The sequence below is a fragment of the Perca fluviatilis genome, chromosome 23, assembly GCF_010015445.1.
Source record: "Perca fluviatilis chromosome 23, GENO_Pfluv_1.0, whole genome shotgun sequence".
NCBI lineage: Eukaryota > Metazoa > Chordata > Actinopteri > Perciformes > Percidae > Perca > Perca fluviatilis.
In genome coordinates, this window is record NC_053134.1 from 13,668,281 (window position 1) to 13,690,817 (window position 22,537).

Consider the following 22,537-nt stretch of genomic DNA (forward strand, 5'->3'; position numbering starts at 1 on the left):
CCTGTCTACTACTTCTCAAGAAATGAAAGTAAATGCCTAAAGTGAACCCCCCGCCCCTACACGTCAGCTTCCACAGACAGCAGACTTCTCGGCAGGTAAAGTGCATATCACCTGGTACTTTGAGCTAAAATATAACTTCAAAGAATCTAACAAACTGTGTCCAGATGAAAAACATTACAATAACGGTAAGTTAACCATAGGGCACTGGGTCCCAATGCTAAACTATCTGGGCTGTTTGACAGTGGCAGGATCTCTAGACTGTATTAAATAAGATCGACGACTAGCCTATTCATGATTTTATGGCTAATTTCTAATTTAGTTAACATGTTTGCCGAAGAACCCAAATGTTGTTTTCCGCAAGTACGTGTCACTGCACAGATTCTCTCAGCGTCCGAGACCATCCCCTTTTGTTTTATAGATCAAGCTGCATGTTAAGACCATAACCTTAAATCTATTTGTGCACTGTGAACGTTTTCCCTTTCGTCACTGTAAGAGTAATAATCCGTCCTAAAATGCTCATATTGGTTAAATCATTGCACTGAAGGTCGTCATGAAGCGATAATTAAGCCTAATAGACTCATTTCAGTTGGTAATTTCCCACAGGACATTCTGCTTGTATCATCAGCAGTGAAAATTGGTGAGACCGGATTAACTCTTAAAGACTTCCACCGTGATGTTATTGTAGGTCAAAATGTTTTCTGAGGACACAACAGAGACTGATGCTCTGCGTTTCCTGGAGCTGTTAGTGTACACTGCTGTGACGACAATAATTGCTTTCTAATTTGACTGCGTGTTTGCATTGTGAGGAGAAATACAATGGAGTTGATATGATAACACATTAGTTTAAGAGGGGCAGTCTGCTGGTCTAGAGGTCAAGGCATTGAGCTTTGTTGCATGTCATCCTCGCTCTCATTTCTTTTCATCTCATTTACTGACTATCGACTAGTACTAATTTGTTTTTAAGAAAAGAAGAGTTATGAAGTAAAGCTTTTTGTTACCTTTCACAAAAACAACTGAATGTAAATGGACTGCCTTTTATATAGCACTTTTCTAGTCTTAACGACTACTCAAAGCGATTTTACATAGGACCATTCACCATTCACACACATTCATACACTGGTGGCCGAGGCTGCTGTACACAAGGTGCCAGTTGCTCATCAGATAAACATTCACACACCGATGGTGCAGCATCGGGAGCAATTCTCGGTTCAGTGATCTTGCCCAAGGACACTTGGTTGACCAACCTTCCGATTGGTAGATGACCGCTCTACCACCTGAGCCACATGCGCCCCGTTGAAGTGGCCAGAAACTGGTTTTAAATGGGCTACAGTTCAATAAGGAGTAATCCAAAAATCCAAAACCTCAACCAATCCAAAAGGTGTTTTGGTGACAAGCTGTTTCACATTGAATCCAACCTACAGTATATCTACAGCAGCATTTAAAGTAAGTCTAAGAAAAACCAATATTTTCCAAAGTGTCAGGCCTCTGCACAACGTGCTGCCCGTATGCTCTGACCTGCATATTGTGTTGGATGATATTAGTTACAAAAGGGAGGGAGATGGTAGTCAGAAATGTAAGTTACCCACTTGATTTATACATTTTGGGGTTTTACATTGAAAATCCTTATCATCAAATCCTTTCCTCTCATGTAGACATGGCCTCAGCCAGCAGTCTCCTGTGTGAAGAACAACTCCTGTGTTCAATCTGTCTGGATGCATTTACTGAGCCTGTCTCTACTCCATGTGGACACAACTACTGCAAGGCTTGTATCACAGGGTACTGGGCCAGCAGTGGCCAGGTACAGTGTCCCCTCTGTAAGAAGAAGTTCCGCAAAAGACAACAGCTTCAGGTCAACACAGAGTTCAGAGATATGGTGGAGCATTTCAACAACATGAGGGCGAGGGGGGACAATGACATCCTTGCCAAACCAGGAGAGGTGCCCTGTGACATCTGCCTTGAGCCAAAGCTCAAGGCCCAGAAGACGTGCCTGGTGTGTTTGGCGTCGTACTGCCAGCCTCACCTGGAGCCTCATCAGAGAGTCAAAAGCCTTAAGAAGCATCAGCTGATCGACCCTGTGTCAAACCTGGAGGACAGGGTATGTAAGATGCACGACAAGATGTTCGAGCTCTTCTGTCGCCAAGACCAGATGTGTGTTTGTTTCATGTGCTTAAAAGACAACCATGCAACGCATGAAGCCATTCCACTAGAGCGCGCGTTCAAAGAGAGGAAAGTTGAGCTGGGCTATGTGATGTCAGAGATAAAAATTATGGAAAACACTAAATCCAGGCGTATTAAGGAAATCAAATCGTCAGTTGAACAGAGCAAGAAAGAGTTTGAGAAAGAGATAGCAGACATTGCCGAGGTTTTCACTGCTCTGGTGGTCTCTCTGCAAAGAAGCCAGGCTGATTTGATTAAAGTGATCCAGGAGAAGCAGAAAGCAGCACAGAAGGAGGCTGAAGACTGCATGACACAGCTGGAGCAAAGTCGCTGAGTTGAGGAGGAGAAGATCCGAAATGGAGCAACTTTTACAAACAGAGGACCACCTGCACCTCCTGCAGAGCTGCCCATCTCTCTTCTTCCCTGCACACACTGAGGACCTATTCAGCTCTCTGTCTTACTCCACCTCTCCACTGACATCACACCTCCGACATCAGTCGGCAGAGTTATGTGTGGGATGGTGAAAAAAGCGTTGGCTCATATGGAAAAGAAACTCAGTAATGAGATGGAGATGCTTATTCATGAGGTCAGGTTATCTGATGGTTGTGAGGCCGATGAACAGCCTGATGCAGCGGAGAAAGTGATGACAGATGAGTTTGTTAAAGAAGTGTGGACTCCGCCGCAGGACAAGCTGATGATGATCCAGCAGCGTAATGCGGTGGATGTGACTCTGGACGCCTACACAGCCAATTCCAAACTTGTGGTGTCTCAAGATGGGAAACAACTGAGATTTGCTGTAGGTCTACCGTCTCGTACTGCTTTATTTGGGAGAAGTTTTGTACGACAACCCTTTGTCCTTGGGAAAGAGGGTTTTTCCTCAGGCAGGTTCTACTATGAAGTCCGGGTCAGTGGGAGTAAAGGCTGGCTCTTGGGAGTGGTCAAGGAGTTCATTAACAGGGAGATATTATTCTTTCCCACCCCTAAGGAGGGAGGCTGGACATTTGTTAAAATCTACAATCCAATATCCCAAGTCCACGAGGAATATTTTGCTAATACTTTTAGCAATGCTCCCCTGTACCTGAGGCAAAAGCCAGAGACAGTTGGTGTGTTTGTCGATTACGAGAAGGGAGAGGTCTCCTTCTATGACGTGGAAGCCAGGACTCTGATCTACTCCTACACAGGATGTGCCTTCATGGAGACCCCACCTGCACAAAAAGATGTTCTCTGTTCTATGGCTGCCACATATTTAAGTAGCAGACCAAAGGTCTACCCTATTTTTGGTATCTTTGAAAATGATTATGACAACATGCTCGTAATCACTCCTGTAGCCTGAGCAACTTTAAGTCTCACATACAGCAGGAGAAATGAATGTGTAGGTTGTACCAAAAAGTTTTCTCATTTCAGATATCTCGTTTCATCTGTCAGGTTTTTTTGTATTAAGTAATGGGGCACACACACATTATTGGAATATACATTATATTTCTTATTTCTTATTAGCGGAGAGTAGTTAAAAGAGTTGTATCACACATTACAAAAAGACAATAACACTGTAATACATTTTTTTTTATTTACTTTTATTATTTTATTTAATAGCTTTTTGTTTTTCTAGGCATATTACGACAACAGTCAGAGATTTGACATTTCAAGTCAAGTCAATTGTATTAATATAGCACAATATCACAAATCACTAAAAGAATCCCCCCAAAGAACCTTAACAGGGAAAAAATGAAAGAAACCTTAGGAGGAGCAGACGGACAGAAATGCAATTGATGTTGTGTGTACAGAATAATCAAAATTACAGTATAGACAATCAAAAACAATCATAGAATGTTAACCTATATGACATCACAGTTGGTGATTAGGTTAATTTCAAATCGTGGAGAAAGGTAGAAGGTAAATCAGTTGTATACTATATTTACATACTTGTTGCAATACCTGTATCTGTCCAGGAGGTGGCACCATTGTTTAACCAGTGTCCTGGTCTGTTTCTCAAAGATGCTACCATAGAAACGAAAACTAGGAGTGGACAATGGCATCAGAGGAACCCAATTTCATCTTTGGCACTTTCAAAACTGTTTTTGATTTTTAGGTTTAAGACTTTATCCATCTACAGAAAATGTATCTTTATAATCACTTTGATAATAGATTAATCGTTTATGTCACTTTTTTGTATGAAAAAATGATGTACTTCTCCTTCTCAAATGTGAATGTTTTCTGATTTGATTTGTTTTCTAAGGCATATATAATAGTAAACTAAATATCTTTTGGTCTTGAACTGATGGTTGAACAAAACCAGCTAAATATGTTAATTTGGGCTTCATGAAATTGTGATGGACATTTTTCAAGGTCTTTATTAACTTGATTAATCAATGAATCGACTGGGTTTACATTTCACATTACTGAACACCTGCTTTATGCATTTATTTCTAAGTATCAATAATGTTGTTCATCAGTGACTTCTTGGAATTCAAGTATACAATTGTGAGCATATAATACGTGCCCTTTTATGATTTGATAACTGTATGTGAAACCAATTGACTTCAGGGTCCACAGTCCACTCATTGCACTTTTGAATACAAGCTTTTATTGACGGGCAAAACATCTGGCATGCTTAACCAGAACATATCTGATTTTTTTTTTTAAAAGCTTTAAAACCAGGTGTTTGATATTTGTGTACTATGCATCTGATGCATTATACTGCTTATTAAAAGTGATCTTTGTTTTTTTCCCCGCTTTCCTCATATTACATTGATTGAGTTCTGTTGGGGTGTGCCTTGCTCATGGGCAGTGTGTTCTGATTAGAAAAGGAGGAGGGGGGGGTCCTTTTAGTTTTTCTGTACAATAATAAAACAAATAAAAGCCACCAGTGAACAGTTTACACTGGTCAGGTTAGCAGAGGCATTTCAGAAGGGTGCGCTGGTCCACCACTCCTGGAGTTTTTCTCTCAAGGGGAACTTTAGCCAGCAGACTATTTATACCTCAGCTGTCTGACTGACTGGCGCCCTGGGAACTGGGGTGTGTGTGTGTGTGTGTGTGTGTGTGTGTGTGTGTGTGTGTGTGTGTGTGTGTGTGTGTGTGTGTGTGTGTGTGTGTGTGTGTGTGTGTGTGTGTGTGTGTGTGTGTGTGTGTGTGTGTGTGTGTGTGTGTGTGTGTGTGTGTGTGTGTGTGTGTGTGTGTGTGTAAGAGAGACAGGCAGGCAGAGCTAGGCTAGCTATGATGACCAGATTTGAAATATGCCACATACTGTATGTAGGTCATTTACTCATCAAACACAGACTGACTTGGAAGTGTGAACATGAAATAGGATGCAGAAAGGACTTAGCATCATGCTAAAAAGATGAGAAGCATCTTCTGTAAGATTGAGGAAATTAAATAACTAATTATAAATGATTGAATAATGAATTTAACATCACTACAAATCAAATGTGCTGAGTATGATACAGGGTTGTGGTTAAAATGACTCAATGGCTATGACATTTCTGAACGTGAGAGGTATTTTATTGAACAATATATATCCTACATCTCCTACTGACCCACACAGTTCACTGTAACTGATCTAGGACCCCGGTTTGAATCAAACCCTCGTCATCATCTCATTAGACAAATGAACAGAATGACAACATTGTACAGAGTATCTTTGTATGATCCATTTCATGCCACTTTATACAGTACTTCCACTCCACCACAATTCATAGGGAAATGTTTATTTATTTAAAAGCCACTTACTTTACAAATTAAGATTTTACACACAAAACATACAGTGGTCTTATGAAATATTATGCATCATTATAGATTAAATGAGCCAAGATTGTATAATAATAGTTAAAAGTCAGCTCCATCTCAACCAACAACAACAGTAAAATGCTGCTTACACAATAACCATATAAGCCTATTTAATAGTATAAAAGTCACCGGGGCCATTTTTCTGAATTAATAATTGTATTATTAAAAATATATATAGTAGGTATATATATTATGAATTAATATTAATGTCATGTTCTATTACTTTAATAATAATCAAAACAGGACTTTTACTTGTAATGGAGTTTTTTAGTGTGGTCTTACTACTTTTATCAATAAGTAAAGGATCTGAATACTTCCTCTACTTAGCAAACTATTAATCACTTATCTTGTTGATTTTCATCATCCGTTATCCATATAAGATGCTAACATATTGTTTTACAGGTTAGAAAATAAAGCATTTCTAACATAAAATATGACAAATAATAAACGGACAATGGATTGTTTAAATATTAAAGTACCTCTCTGACTTTATTGTTATGGATTAGCATGCACGCGACTCAACTGGAAGTCAAGGGGGAGGAGGGGTCGTCTACGTCTCGGGGGCGCGCGCTGCACCGTCGTGACGTCACGGGAGCGCCCGAGAAGTGGGGAAGCCACCAGTGGTAGAGCTGGCAAAGACGGAAAGGAGGGAAAGACAGACGAGATACTAGACAGCAGGGATACGAGACAGGAAGACAAGCCCCCGAAAGAGAGCGTTTCACCTCGGCTGTTACGTTACGAAACGTCACTTTGAGGTTTGACAGCAGCGAAATAACTGAAGAGATGTGACTGGCCTTCTTTTACACAGAGCTTATTTCACAACCGAGCAGTAGAGTAAACAGCCGCAGTGAGTATTGGAAGTTAGCTGGCAGTCTTGAGTGTGACGTGCGTATACACATGCATGTTTTATTACACAGGCCTACGTGTGTGTGTGTGTGTGTGTGTGTGTGTGTGTGTGTGTGTGTGTGTGTGTGTGTGTGTGTGTGTGTGTGTGTGTGTGTGTGTGTGTGTGTGTGTGTGTGTGTGTGTGTGTGTGTGTGTGTGTGTGTGTGTGTGTGTGTGTGTTTGTTGTAGACATGTTATCCACTTCTCGATCAACCTCACATGTGTGCCGTTTGTGTGACTCATCGCAGTCACGTTGGTTTGTGGAATAAAAGGAACACCAGCGATAACATGATTAAAATGTGATGCCTGCTTTGAGCTGCAGCAGTTTTCAGGTCAGCTGTGAGACCTTCGGCGGGGCTCTGTTATATTTCCGCCCGGTGGGGAACAGCAGCGTACGTGTTTCGGCCAGACTTGTCATCATGATACATTTTGTATTTCTGTGGGCGACAAACGACAATGCGAGCCCATTCAACAAGGCTTTCTCCAGTTTTGTTCAATAAACCAAGCTTGTATATAGCTTCCCCGGAATAACAAGCTAATAACATGTCTTGTCTGTACCTCTAAATGCGATTATCAATCTGTTCACTGTGTTGCAGGCTGCAGAAGTGCTGCTGACAGCCTTGCGGTTTCTTCAAAGCTAGCCTAGCTATCATAATCCTATAATATTAGTTTACAGCGCCAGTTTATTGACCTTTATATTAGCACTACAGTGGTATCACTAATATTCCCTTAGAGACTTGAAGTGTGCCTGTGGTAGTCAATTTTAAGTTTCATCTCTTGCTATAATTCCCATGAGGACTTTTAGTTGTGTTGTGATATTTCTAACGGTCTCTCTTAAGTTCTTCATGGCGGTTGTTTGTGATCTGAACTCTAAGGAACAAATATGTGCACCAATAGTGTTATGAATGCTGCCTTAGTAGTTGGACAGGATTGTCAACAGCCACGTCTTGTCAGCTGGCCGACTGCACGCAAAGCCGAGACCAAGCAGCACGTAAAAGACTGGGTAACAACATCTTTGCAAACCTAATCAATCGGAGCAAAACATGATGGAACCGATATGATCGTGTTGATGAAGACGGGGAGGTGAAATCGGCTGCGTGTGTGTTGCAGGGGTGGGGGAGCGCCGTGATTTCCTCAGTGTTCCGCCCACAGCTCTATTTCTTTGCACCGCTCCTCCTCCGGGAACGTCAGGGAACTGAGCTGCTTCCTTCCACGGAGATTGTTGTAAACACTAGACATTTTTAAATGTCCAGGCTCTGATTAACGTAACCTCAGTCTGCCTCTGGGTGACCATTGCTCTACTGGGGGTTTTCTTTGTTTAGAATTAGTTTGAATTTGTTTCTAAATTTATTTATCTGAACTTATGATTCCTAATAAACCTTTGTGCCTTTGAGCCGAAGAGCCTTCTGACTCCTGTCTCCATGCTTAACATCAAAGGTACAAACTTTTGACTTAAGGCTTGCAACAACATGAGGAACTTAACCTGACAAAGACAGTATCTCTTTCAAATGATTCCCAGAACTCACTTTTATCATAAGACCATAATCATTGATGCCTTGTTTATTATTTATTTATTCAAGTCATTTCATCATTTGGCCAGTGGAAGGATTTATTTATATAACCATAGATAGATAGATAGATAGATAGATAGATAGATAGATAGATAGATAGATAGATAGATAGATAGATAGATAGATAGATAGACAAAGTTTTCAGGGGGTGTTTAAGTCACTTTCCCAACTCGCTTCATCCTTATTTAATCTGGCAAGTTGACTGTATGAGCACATTCCTTTTTACAGGAGGAGCCTGGGGGAGTTTCACTCTCACTTTCTCTTCCATTAACTACTACACACTCATGAATTAGTTTTGTGCTTCCCTGCCTTTGTGTTAATTGTCGAGTCTCAACGGTACGTTTTCCATATTTGCTATGTAGGCAGCAGCCAAGATTAGATAAGTGTTTGCATGTGCATGACATCGATGTACTTTTTGTGCAACTGTGTGTGTGTGTGTATATAAACGTCTTTGTTTGCCCAGCCTGCATCAGATTAATTTCCTGTGGTACACAATAGACTGGAACTGATGCTATCTGCCCCTTATCAGCGTTGTGCTTTCCAGTGTCTGACCCATATTATATGTCTTATCGCTGATGGGACTAGTGGCACTGAGAGAATTTACAAGGAGCACAGTCACTCTGGTGAGCCAAAATCTGTATCTTGCCCAGACATCTTCTCCTAATATTTTCTCTCAAGTGTAATTGGGTCGCTCAGTTAATTGAAAACTCCTCCTCGGTGCCCTCCGTGGCAGTTTTGGCTATTCCAGTAGCCTGCTTGCAGGATTAGTTGTTTTTTTCTCTTTGAGGGAAAGGTGTTGCACTCAGTCTGAAAAACTCTCTGAACCACAAATCAAGTTTTGCAAGTGACAAAACATGTTTTAATTATTGAAACTGTGGTCTTTTAATTCCTCTATACATTTCCACATACATCCTGTAGACTTTACTTTGGATGTGTTGCAATTCAGTTAAAAAGGAACAAATCAGCACAAAACTATCATTATGATTTGTCATCAATACCATGTCCTGACATGGAGACATTATCTTGTGTTTGCATGCGAAACTAAGCCAAACCACTAATAATATGTTACCCAAAACCAAACGGCAGCATTGCATGAGCTATGCATTACACAGCAGTGCTAATTGAGTCCTAGTAAGCCCAAATACATCATGAAGCAAACTGCTAAACGTGACATTTTGGACTTTGGATGGAAAAGATGAAAGTGAAAATCCTTCACTTGAACCTGCACATGCAAACGCAAGAATAGCAGCTATTTGACATAATAAAAAATATGTTAGCTGAAACAGTATATGTATTTCAGGATTGGGTAGTGTAGCCTATTATTGGCATTTGATTTGAACATTTGATGGGATGCTACATCCTTTTTTTGTGTTTTTGCATTTATCATGTTTGCGCAACACAGTTAACCAGGATCACTTTATATGAATCTTTATTGTCTGCGTGTGACGTTGTGGCACTACATTTTCCTTATGATTTCTCTGATATAACTCGTCCTCGTATACTAGCAGCATTTCGTTCTTGCTCCAGTTTCTGTGTCAGCCAGTTTCTTATTTATTCATCTCTATTTGTATATTCATGCATTAGAAATATATTCGATTGCTATTAATTTAACATGGCACTTGCCACAGGAGATGTCCACACAAATAAAATCTTTAAAGATTAAACATAAACATTACATTACACATACATACATACATACATACATACATACATTAAAGTGCCCATATTATGAAAAAATCACTTTTTCTGGGATATGGGGTGTTCTTTTGTGTCTCTGGTGCTTCCACACACATACAAACTTTGAAAAAAATCCATCCAGGCTGTTTTGAGTGAGATACAGTTTCTGAATGTGTCCTGCCTTCAGTCTCCTAGTGAGCTGTTCAAAATCGGCTCGGACTGTGACGTCACAGTCCGAAATGAGCTGGCTAACCACAACCGTTAGCTCGTTAGCATGCTAACCGTTAGCATTAGCATGCTAACGCTAATGCTAACGCTAGCATGCTACGTCGTTCTCAATAGCAAAGCACTGCTACAACACACACAAGTTCACCATAATCTACAAAAGAACTACTTACATGTGCACCCTCATTTAGAAGTCTCCCAGCTAATCCTGCCTTGTAACTGACCAAAGTTGGAGAAACAGGCTTTCTTTTACTGTCTCTAGAGTTAGCTAGCTGACATGATCTACATCTGAGCTACTGCGCATGTGCGAGTGCAATCAAAGATAGTACAGAAGAAGAAGATGAAAAGAGGTCTCACTCTGTAGCTAAAACAGAAACCAGGTGAAAAGAGGATCTGCAGCAGTGAGAGAGAGCTGTGCAGTACAACAAAAATATGGTGTTTTTTGAAAATTAAACCATGTAAACCTATTCTGGTACAACCTTAAAATACAGTTATGAACCTGAAAATGAGCATAATATGGGTGCTTTAACATCACATGAATGTAAAATTAAATAGAGATTAATAATGGCCAGGGATGACACATGAGCTGCTACACAGTCTTGCTTTTTATGTTGTATTTACTATGAAGTAATAGAAATACTATTGGGGTTGAGATAATTCACCTCACCTTTGCACTCTTTAGACAAATAATCAGATTTTCAGAGAGTTAATGTTATCATCATCATGATAAAGCAGCTGTGATGGTTAAAAAAGCTGACTGTGGTGAACCATGGGTCGTCCCCTTAAATCTTCAGACAGATTAGCTTCAGAGTGAGTACGGCTCCCCCCTTCAGCTGGACTGTCGAGTTGAAACGTGTTACCCCAGACAGCACCAGTGAGTCCTTTCCTGCAACATCATATCGCAGCGAGCCTGACAGGAACAGAAAGTAATGGAGAATAATAATATTCAAGATGAGTATAATGTGTTTTTATGAGCTCCGATCCCCAGGCGAGACACGAACTTTGTAAAATTCGGCTCCCACACTGAAACACCAGCCGACTAAGTATAGGTTGTGTGTGTGTGTGTGTGTGTGTGTGTGTGTGTGTGTGTGTGTGTGTGTGTGTGTGTGTGTGTGTGTGTGTGTGTGTGTGTGTGTGTGTGTGTGTGTGTGTGTGTGTGTGTGTGTGTGTGTGTGTGTGTTGCATTGTGCAGTGTGACAGATGGATGTGTGGTTGTCACATAAATAGAACATGCTGAACACCTTCAGGAATGCTGATGGAGACGGAGAGTGAGAGGAAGTGAAAGCATCAGGGAGACAAGGCAGCGTCAGAGAGGGAAGGGAGGGATTAGAGGGAGGAGACAACGATGGGAAAAGAAACGGATGTGTTAATAGGCAACAAGGTTGCCCTATTAACTTAAAAGAATATGTCAATGTAGTTGTAGAATTTATGAGTATCTTTTATTCTTTGTAAATATGTTTTGAAAATGACTACCGGTAACTTGAACTCTGTTCTCTGCTGTGCCAGCACATACTGATCATCCACCGACACAAGTACAAGAACAGTACGTGGCATTCAACCACGGAGACTTTCTTGGTATCCTAGTGTGATGTTCTAGGGTTTTGTGAGGCGTAAGACAGCATTGTGTGTGTGAGGAAGGAGTGTGTGGAGGAAAGACGAGACATGCAAAATGGCTGTTAGTAACGGTACAGGGAGGCAGAGGATGAAATACAGGGCGTTGTGTGTGCTGGTGTTTCCTGTGGAGTGTTTCATAGAAAAAAATTGGGATGAGGTTTCAGGCTCTGTTCAAGTAGGTATTATGGTTATAGTAGGGCATTTTGTGGTTGGATATTCGCAGTACAGCATATAAAAAAAAAAGGGAGCTAAGGTGAAATTGCAATTATACTGTAATTGCCCCAGTCATACTGGCTAACAATCCATTTTTTTTGTGATTGGAACTGAAAGGAATAATGAGGTAGTCGATTGATTGACCGATAATTAAGCAGTGGCAATATTGATAATTGATTTACTTTCTTTAAAAAAGCAAAAACAGCAAAGAATTCCCTGGTTACAGCTTCTTAAATGTGAATATTTTCTGTATTTCTTCATCTTCTATATATTAGCTGAATATCGTTGGGTGTTAGACTGTAAACTGTAGATTATTTGATAACGAAAATAAATGTTAGTTGCAGCACTAGATATGGTCCCAACTGCCATACCAGGACATCCTATGCACAGTGGTACATCAAATAACATTGCAAAGCATGCAGAAATCCTAACTCAAGGTCCACTTACTCGCTTTTTTCAGAGTTTTAAACTGCAGCAATCTCCATCGTCTGATAAAGACTGTGATATGGGGTTAAAAGCTATGAAAAATGCGAGTGAAGGAGGGACCTTCGATGATGATTTGTTTTGTCGAACTACTGTTTCGACAGTTTAACAATGAACTTTCATCAACTCTCAGTGTATCACTGTTCCAACAGATGTTTCTTACGGCAGCATCACGTTGGTTTTTGACATTTGTGTCAAAGGTCAAGGAGAGTCATATGCTCGTGTTTTCTCATCTCATGATGCCAACTGTGTCATAGGTGTTTGTTTGTGTGGTTGTTTCCAGTGGCATTGGTATTTGGTATTAAAACGTCTGCCAGAGTGGTAGGTTCATTTGAAATTACAAGCTTGAGGTCATTATTATTTTTCATCTGACTCTCAATTCTGTTTTCCGTCCCTCACCACCAGCCCTCTCAGAGTCTTAAACCACCACAAATAAATTCTCAACCTGTGGGACACACTGGTTTATTCTTGTGACCCTTTGACTTGAACTGTAGAGAACACACTATGGTTTCCATGAGGTCCTCAAGCCAATACAAATAAAAAGATGCATGCTGGGACAGGCTCCAACTCTCTGCTACCACAACAAGATAAGCAGTTCTGAAGTGGAAGGATATGTGTATTTATTTTCCTGTACCTCCTTCAGACTCAAGCTGGATAGATATACTGTGCATGTTTGGCATTATAGGGAGAATTGGGACATGAGCATATACTATACATTAGGTACAGGCCAGCAGGTCTAGAGGGGAGGAGGAAGAGGAAAGCCCTGAAACACTCACTCACTCACTCACTCACTCACTCACTCACTCACTCACTCACTCACTCACTCACTCACTCACTCACTCACTCACTCACTCACTCACTCACTCACTCACTCACTCACTCACTCACTCTCTCTGTCTCTAAGGTATCATATTGGCCTCAAATGAAGCATTAGATGTTAGTGACATGACCACTCACGGCCACTGAGCTAATGTGCATGCATGTTCATCTGTGAATGTGTCATCTCTTCACATGTTTGTTTGCATGTGGATTGATTTATCTGTATGGCTGTATGTGTTTTGTTTGGCTGATTGTGTAGATCTGCACATGTGCACAGTTTGTGCTCTGTGTGCATGTGTAAATGCATATACTGTACTAGAGCTGGGCAATATATCGATATTATATCGATATCGTGATATGAGACTAGATATCATCTTAGATTTTGGATATCGTAATATCGTAATATGGCACAAGTGGTGTCTTTTCCTGGTTTTAAAGGCAGCATTACAGTAAAGTGATGTCATTTTCTGAACTTACCGGACTGTTGTAACTGTTGTATTATTTGCCTTTACATGCTTAGTCATTATATCCACATTACTGATGATTATTTATCAAAAATCTCATTGTGTAAATATTTTGTGAAAGCACCAATAGTCAACACTACAATATCATTGCGGTATCCATATCGAGGTGTTTGGTCAAAAATATTGTGATATTTGATTTTCTCCATATGCTCAGCCCTATACTGTACTGTATGTAACAGTGTGTGCGCCTGTGCTAGAGGCAGGATCCTGGCCTGTTTCTGTTCCAGGTGTGTGTTTTTGGCCTTAGGGGAGACACAGCAGATGGTCCCTCTTTGCATTTGTGTGTGTGTGTGTGTGTGTGTGTGTGTGTGTGTGTGTGTGTGTGTGTGTGTGTGTGTGTGTGTGTGTGTGTGTGTGTGTGTGTGTGTGTGTGTGTGGTGTGTGTGTGTGTGTGTGTGTGTGTGTGTGTGTGTTAAAGGCCTGGGTCGGGACCCAAAAAGGGGAGCAGGGGATTCAAAGGGGTCGACCAAAGGGCTGCACAGTTAATCATACTTGAAATGTTGCTTCACTATTGTAGTTAGCAATTTGCAAGAGGCCACATGTTGAAAGAAAAATATTTCAGACAAACTTCTCAACAAGAAATGTGTAGATTCTCCGCCATACTGTACAAGCAAAGAACTAGTTTTAAATATTCTCTTTATATTAACACTAGGCTATATCTATCACACCCATCCAAAGTTTATGTATACTGTAATGATATCTGAATACTTGGATTTTTTGTTACCATTAAACTGAACCTGGTTTAGGTCACTCTAGGTCATATTTGTAAGGGGAGAGTGTGGATCAGATGGTGCGTCCAATAGGCCATGTGTCCACTGACCTGAGCATGACATTACTGTCTCCAAGGATACCCAAATAACTGAATAATGACTATTGACCAGCTGGCTATTAATTTTAAATAGCTCTAAATGTACTTTCCTTATCTGAAACAGTAACTGTAACACCTAAGGTTGCATATAATATTGTTTTTAGTATATTACCTCACATTTCTACAATTCTACACTGACAACAAAGAGTCTGAAACTTACTCCACCTTTTAAATGCTGCACTGTTGTTCACTCAGGGGGCCTGGGAGAGTAGAGCATTCGTCACAGAAAGCTAGAATTCTCAGCAGCCTCTGAGGCATTTATCAGCAACATGTGAGAGTCAGGAATCATGGTCAGTTTGTTTTTGCAAAAGACAGTAAACTGTTACTGATTACACTTTTTACATTTACTTCACAATGGAATCACGTTTTATTATTTCCACAGCTGTGTTACTTACATGGTTTATTTGACCTGATTGACTTAATCCATTTTAATATTTAAAGTTATTTATCTCATGCAACACACACACACACACACACACACACACACACACACACACACACACACACTGTAAAAGCATGACAAAACATGGTATGGTGTTTTTGCTTTTATTTGAAACAGCAGTTTACAGTTTTGGCATCTATTGTCCATCCAATTAAAGGTGCTCTAAGCGATGTCATGCGTTTTTTAGGCTACAACATTTTTTGTCACATACAGCAAACATCTCCTCACTATCCATGAGCTGCCTGTCCCCTGAACACAAAAAGTGGTCTCTGTAGACAGCCCAGGGTCCACAAACGGCAACAATAACAAACTGCGCCAACCTGCACCACGAAACATAAACAGTGTTCCAGCCAATAACCGACAAGAAGGAGTTGGGGGTGGGGGTTGGGGGTTTAGTGCACAGAAGGGAGGGGACGGGATGAGGAGGAGGGAGGGGCGAGCTAGCCTCTGTTTTGTTTGAAAATACTTTGAACGTCAACAAGAAGTGACATCACCCAACATCGCTTAGAGCACCTTTAATAATGTAGCTCATATAATGTACGTATATCCAGTGTGATTAATGGGAATAGGACAGCTTTTTGTGTTTTTTGATTAATGTTTTCTTCCCACATTGTTATTGCAGAATAAAATGGAATAATAACAAGATTTAATTGACTGAATAAAAAGCATGACTTATTCTATTTTAGTACATGGAATTCATCTAGGAGGGAAACTAATTATTTGCCTTTATGAATGTTAAATCAGCTGATTGAATGTTATCTGCTATCACACAGCTTTTTAAAGCTGCAGGACAGTAACTTTGATGTGATGCCCAGAAGTGTTAGGACACAGTGTGATCTTAAGAAGGTGTAACGGGTGGCGAAGAGACAAAGCGGCCTGTGTGATCCTATGAACCGACACATCAGCTGATGTATGTGCCTGTAGCAGAGTTTGAGGATAAAACCAAAGCTTCTGACTGTAGTCTGTGGACTGAGCATATCAGCTGTACATATCTCCCACTTACAAATGTGGTGGCAGAAAAAGGAGTCATTATTGGATTATTGGAGAGGTCAGACTTTGCTGATCCTTTGCCTTTTTAGTTTAGCACCACAAGCCGGGTGAAACATCATTACATCTACAAGATGGATTGGCAAATATTTTGGTACAAACATTCATGTTCCCCAGAGGATGAAGCCTAATTACTTTGGTGATCTGATAACTTTTTGTCTAGCATCATCAGCAGGTTGATCATCAGAGTAGAATGTCTTGACAACTATTATTGATGATGGAGACATTCATAGTCTCTCTGAACCCCTGACTTTTTATCTGGCACCATCATCAGATCAATATTTTCGTTTGGTTTTCTTTGTAGTGAGCATTACAGCCTCGTAGAGCCCAGTCTTGTTCTTTGCCATTTTTTAATATGAGACTACAGTACATGTAGCTTGCAACATACTGGCATTTTGGCCAGTAAGCTTGTTTATTTAACCTGTTGTTTACTTTGCAAGTAAATACTGTAAAAGAGATGAAACCAGTCTCAAGACTAGATTAATAAAAATCCTGTGTATTCCTTTGTACCTTAAGTGCAGTATATCTTTGTTCCACTGATCACTAAGTCTTTGTCTCTGTCTCCCTTTTCTTTTTAGGTGATCCCATCATCCCAGGCCTTGTGGATTTACTTGCCGCCTTTATCTAAAGGGATGCCCTATTGATTCCTGCTTTTCTAACAAAGCCCATTGATTACAGTAAGGCTGTTGGAAAGGCCTTGATCACAGCTATGTCAACACTGCATCAGGATATTTCAAGTCAACAAGGACTTCTGTAGGATAGTGACGGGAGTTTGTGTTTTCAGCTGTTAAATTTAGTATTTCAGTTTTTTTTTTTGGGACATCCGTCTTCAATTTTTTGTGTACTTTTGAGCATGTATTTTTGATTTGCTTAATTAATCATTTGAACCAGACACTCTTTCGTCTCTACAGTAAACACAACATATTCCCTTACCATGTACGGTAGCTCCCGTTCCGTCTCAAAGCTGGATGTTGTTGGATCCAATGGTAACGGGTCAGTGTCTGGGAGCCCTGGGCGCTCCCCACGCCTCCCTCGCTCTCCACGCCTTGGACACAGACGAAACAGCAGCAGCAGCTCCACCAGTGGACTTACTGGCTCCTGTAAAACCCTGTCCATGGAGAACATTCAGTCTCTAAATGCTGCCTACGCTACAGGCGGTCCTATGTACTTCACTGACACAGTTGATGACACGATTGGCATTGGGAGCCTGGGCAGCGGGCTGAACCCCTCGCTGCCCAAAAGCACCATGACCCTGGGCAGGGCTGGGGCCAGGGTCCCCTATGGGGTCAGGGCGGCCATCATGGGGAGCAGTCCTAATATAAACACTGGAGGAGGAGGAGGAGGAGGAGGAGGAGGGGGAGGGGGTGCGATGCACAGTGATGCAATAGCATTTGGGGGGGAGCTGCAAAACCAGCTTTCACAGGCGGCCACTGTGCCCCACTCCATAAGACAGGTGAGGCATCGCAGTTTTCTTCTTTTATTGCTGCAGCATTGAAGTCAGCATTTTGAAAACTGAGCAAAATTTGAAATTGGGCAGTGTAATATTTGTTATTAAGTCTTAATGCCATAAATGTTTGTTAGAATTGAAAGAAACTAATGCTACAAAAATGAACGTTTTAAAAGCTTCTGTGTTGTGTGAACACTAAGACACAAAATAACTTGGAGGTTCTGTTTCTGAAATGTACCCAGATTAAAATAGCATTAAAGAAATAGTTTTAGAAAATATGCTTATACGCTTTCTTGCTGAGAGTTAGATCAGAAGATCAACAGCACTGTCATATCTGTCCTTTCAATATGAAGTTGGAGTCCACCAGCCCCTCTAAGAAGCACTCATTAACGTTATGTCTTCTTTGTTTTATCTGTACAAAATCCAAAAGTGTATTAAACTGGTTGGGGGTTTATGGTCATTACAGTGCTGGATTATTTTTTGGACTGCAGCAGCAGCAGTCTCCACTGATTGCCTGGCAACTTCATGAGGACTACAAGACTAAGAAGTCACCCTAACCCTCCTAGCCAAGAAATAGTCTTGCACATGATCTAAAATAGTTAAGCTCAAATGAAGTTTAGAAATAAACCGATAAGGAATGTGTGGATACAATTAATTTAGGGTATAGATAATCTTTGTCTTGCCTTTGAGCGAAGAAATATAAAAAGATAAAATCAGTTGTGTTTAGCAAACATTGTTTTGTCACAAACAAATGATCCTCCTGTTCGATGTACAGTAGTAGGGGAGCTGGGTGGTTTAAGGTACCTTGGCTAAATTCAGCGTACTATTTAAGGGTTAATATGTTCTTCTTAAGTCACGCTTCAACTAAATAATATAAGCTGTGTGGGTATTCATACAGTATGTTTAAATAGACTATGGTCTGTCCTCCCACTCCCTCTTCTACATTACTCATAACCTAAGAGAGAGCTCATCTCTCCAAGATGTATCTCCCTCCCCTCTCCCAGGACCTCCTCCATATATTTCTAATTATTTCCTAAACAAAAAACAGGTATTCATCTCTCAACTGTTATTTCCTTTGCTAGCTTTCCTCTATTGTTTGTTACATTCATGACATGCATAATGTTATCTTATTTGTAGCCTAAAAACTATAAACCTAAAGTATTCTACCTTTTCACTTGCAGAACTGAAACACGCTCTGAGCACAAACGTCAGCTAAATACCTAAATTGATTTTTTCGAAACCAAAGCAGAGTTTGTTTCTTGACATATTTGATTTGTCATATTTGTGTATGGTAGATTTTGCAGCACTGGCTTTCAAAGGGAGTACTTAACATTCTGTTTGGTTGTTCTGGGCCTTTACTGTAGTAGTGACCGCTGCAAATAGACAACATGTTTATAATGTAAGACAGGAACAAAAATTATGCTATTGCTGGTATCTAAGATTTTATATCCATGTTGTATGTGTTTGTGTTTGTTACAAGGTGAGAGACGGTGCAATGTCAGACCTGCAGACACAGTTAAGAGAAGTGCTGAGAGAGAACGAACTACTACGCAGAGAAGTAAGGGCATACAAATATACACACACCCTTACCGAGATACATCCATTTTATTTGATAATTTATGGTATTTTATTTGGCTGTTTGTTTACTTGTGTTCCTCTGTGAATTATGCCGTTGTGCATATAAAACAAAAATTATAAATTCAAACTAAAAGCAAATTAATTGAATACGTATTATTAGGAGGCAAGTCAATCTGCAATCAATGATCAAAAATGTTTAATGTCCCAACATTGATCAAAACAAAGTCCCAATTTTGATGTTAATTTCTTTTAGCTGGAGAGTAAAGAGTCCAAGTTGAGCTCCTCTATGAACTCCATTAAGACGTTTTGGAGTCCAGAGCTGAAGAAAGAGAGGGCGCTGAGGAAGGACGAAGCAACAAAGATTGCCCTGTGGAAGGAACAGTACAGAGTGGTGCAGGAGGAAACACAGGTAGGAAAGAGGCGTCTGCGTGTGTGCAACTATGTGTGTGTTGCTGTGGGACAAAATCTTATGAATTGCTGTTTTTGCTTGTTGCTCGGAGTCAAAACCCAGTAACAAATGAACAGAGATGAAAGGATCATGTCATGAACAATATCCTGACCAGGGTTGGGTTAATTTCATCACCATCGCAGCTAATCCAGGATCTGGAAATTTAGGAAATCCAAGTTGGAGAATTACATTTAGCCCAAACCCTATGGATTTTAGTTTCAGCTTTGGTTTATCCATCTGTGATATAGTTTTCTACTCTGTTAACGGTAACATTTATGGACAGGTAAAAAGGGGAGCATGTCCTGATAATATTATGGATTGTTCCGGTGGATTTGTCTCACTGCTGTAAGACGGCCTTGAAGATGGGTAAACGGATGAAGCAGGGCTGCCTGGTGGTTGGGGACTCCCAGCTGTCTGTTGGTTCTGAAGCCATCTGGATGAGACGGAAGCACAGCTAGTCTGGCAGGAGGCCGTAATATTATACAAGACATGATCTGCACACATACACACACGCTGCCTCACAGTGACTCATTTCACACGCTGTCATCTTGTGCTGAAAGTGCTCGGTCCTTGCTACTTTTCGGTCATTAACAGGTGCTTTTATCCCTGCATGTGTGTGCCTTTGAAATTATTTGGGGCTTTGATGTTGCTCCCACGACGAATTTAACGTTGAAGTTGTGGGAAAGGACTTCAGGTTGGGAAATTACATCACAAGATATTAAATCACTCTCCAAGAAGATTTTCAGCCGTGCGTGTGAACACGTGCATTATGCACTACAGCTGTGTATTCGCAAGAATCTGGCGATAGGTTACGTATCACGATACATGGGTCACGATTCAATATACTGCAGTATATTTCGATACTGTGCGTAAGGCGATATATTGGGGAAGTATCATTTTAGAAAAACTAATATTTAAAAAAAGACATGATGTTCATAAAAGTCAAAGAAGATTACTTTAGGTAAACTAAATTCAGTACACAGAAAATCAAACTGCCAGTTTGGGATTGTGGTTCACAGGTTCTTAGTGAGCTAATGTTTATATGCTAAAGTAGGCCAAAGTTGTGCCATAGCTACATTGTTAGCTTCTAGCAAAAAGTCAGGCACTGTTGGGCACTGTTAGGCAAGGACACTAGTGGTGCACTCAGCATAGCCATCTAGCGGTAGGGGGTTTAAACACAACCTAAATGTGAACCACTGTCTTACATGAATATTTTTTAACGTAAAATAAAAATGATATTGCCTTTTTGAAAATCAATACAGTATTGCAAAATAAAATATCGCGATATTCAAGTGTATCGATTTTTTTCTTACACCCCTAGTATGCACGTGTGTGTGTGTGTGTGCATCCATAAATCTTTAAGTCGTATGTGTGTGTCTTATTTAAAGTGATAGCGCATGTGAGAGAACAAAGGAACAGATGATACATTGATCAATCTATCATATATTTGGCTCCTGCCACACTAGAATTCTCCTCATTCACCCTTACATACATTTCTCTTTGGGTATGTGTGTGTGTGCTGTTAAAGTGAGTGAATACGCACGTTGAGACATGTACGAATGTTTTCTGATCTCTAATGTCGGGAAATATGTGTTCTCTCTTTCACTTTAATTCCATTTATTTCATCCAGACAAATAAAACCCTTTTAACCCAAGGCATCCTTTTCATTTCCTACTCTCATTATCCCATCACTTTCCTTAACTTCAGTCTCTCGTCTCTGGCTTTTCTCTGTCCACTCGCTCCTTTTTTTCCTCTCTTCTTACTCATTCCTGTTCTCTTCTTCTATTTCGGTCTTCCCAGTGAGTCAGCTCTTACTTTCCTCCCTCCCCCTACCTTCCCTCCTCTCTCTTTCTTCGCCATCATCTCATGTTAGAAATCAAATTAAGTTACCTCCCAGTAATTTTTGGATGTGCGCACGCACCCACCACGCACGCACACACACACACACACACACACACACACACACACACACACACACACACACACACACACACACACACACACACACACACACACACCTATACACACACATGCACTCTGGGTCACGCCCTTGCTGAGGAATGCTCATCTCATTTCCACCCTCCCTCCTTCCTCCCTCCTCCTCCCCCCTTCTTTCCTCCACGCTTCCTCACTTATTCACCTCCTCCTTCACGCTCTGCCCACTATCTTCACCTCTCTTCCGCCTGCCTCTGTTTTTATCTCTTCCTCTCCTTCTGTCTGCACTCCCACTGCATAATTTCTTTCCTGTCATATTTTTTACATTGTTTCACCATTGATTAACACCGGTATAACAGAAATTCCTTCTCTCATATTTGTACTTGTTAGGCAGATCCGATAAATGATGGTATAATCATCTACAACATTGTCATACGTAAAAATGTCTTCTTGTCTGTTGTATAGTTTGATAGAAATATGTATATTTTATCTGGTGTGATATTTGATAGTCTGAAACAACAACGATTACAACAATTGATCGTTTATCCATTTAAGATTTGCTGCTTTTCTCTGTCATATATAATTGTAGGTGAAATACCTTTTATGTTTATGTTGGTTGGTCGGTTTGTTTGTTGGTTTGTTTATTCAGTGGGAATAAGGAAAAACTAATGGCCGATTTTCAAGAAACTTGGTGAAAGGGTGTAGCATGGGCCCATTGCAATGGACCCATTACATTTTGGAGTGGATCTAAATCACGGGGCGGATACACTAAATATTTTTTACTTTTGTCAACATTGCAAGATAGGCCGTTTGTGCTGCAT

The 22,537-nt window shown here is 40.5% G+C and overlaps 1 protein-coding gene and 1 pseudogene across 15 annotated transcripts in view; both read left to right on the top strand.

The window, feature by feature from the left end:
- Positions 1-97: 97 nt before the first annotated feature.
- On the top strand, positions 98-4,882 carry LOC120553480 (annotated as a pseudogene).
- Positions 4,883-6,523: 1,641 nt separating this feature from the next.
- LOC120553473 (ELKS/Rab6-interacting/CAST family member 1-like) overlaps positions 6,524-22,537 on the top strand; it is a 123,577-nt gene continuing 107,563 nt past the window's right edge. For 14 of the 15 annotated variants that reach the window (XM_039791892.1, XM_039791895.1, XM_039791894.1 and 11 more), the window contains exons 1-4: positions 6,524-6,787; positions 16,887-17,761; positions 19,236-19,313; positions 19,587-19,742. In XM_039791892.1, the coding sequence (XP_039647826.1) occupies positions 17,243-17,761; positions 19,236-19,313; positions 19,587-19,742 (753 nt within the window). In that variant the 5' untranslated portion in view covers positions 6,524-6,787; positions 16,887-17,242. The remainder of the gene's footprint in view (positions 6,788-16,886; positions 17,762-19,235; positions 19,314-19,586; positions 19,743-22,537) is intronic. The other variant, XM_039791893.1, reaches the window with a different exon arrangement.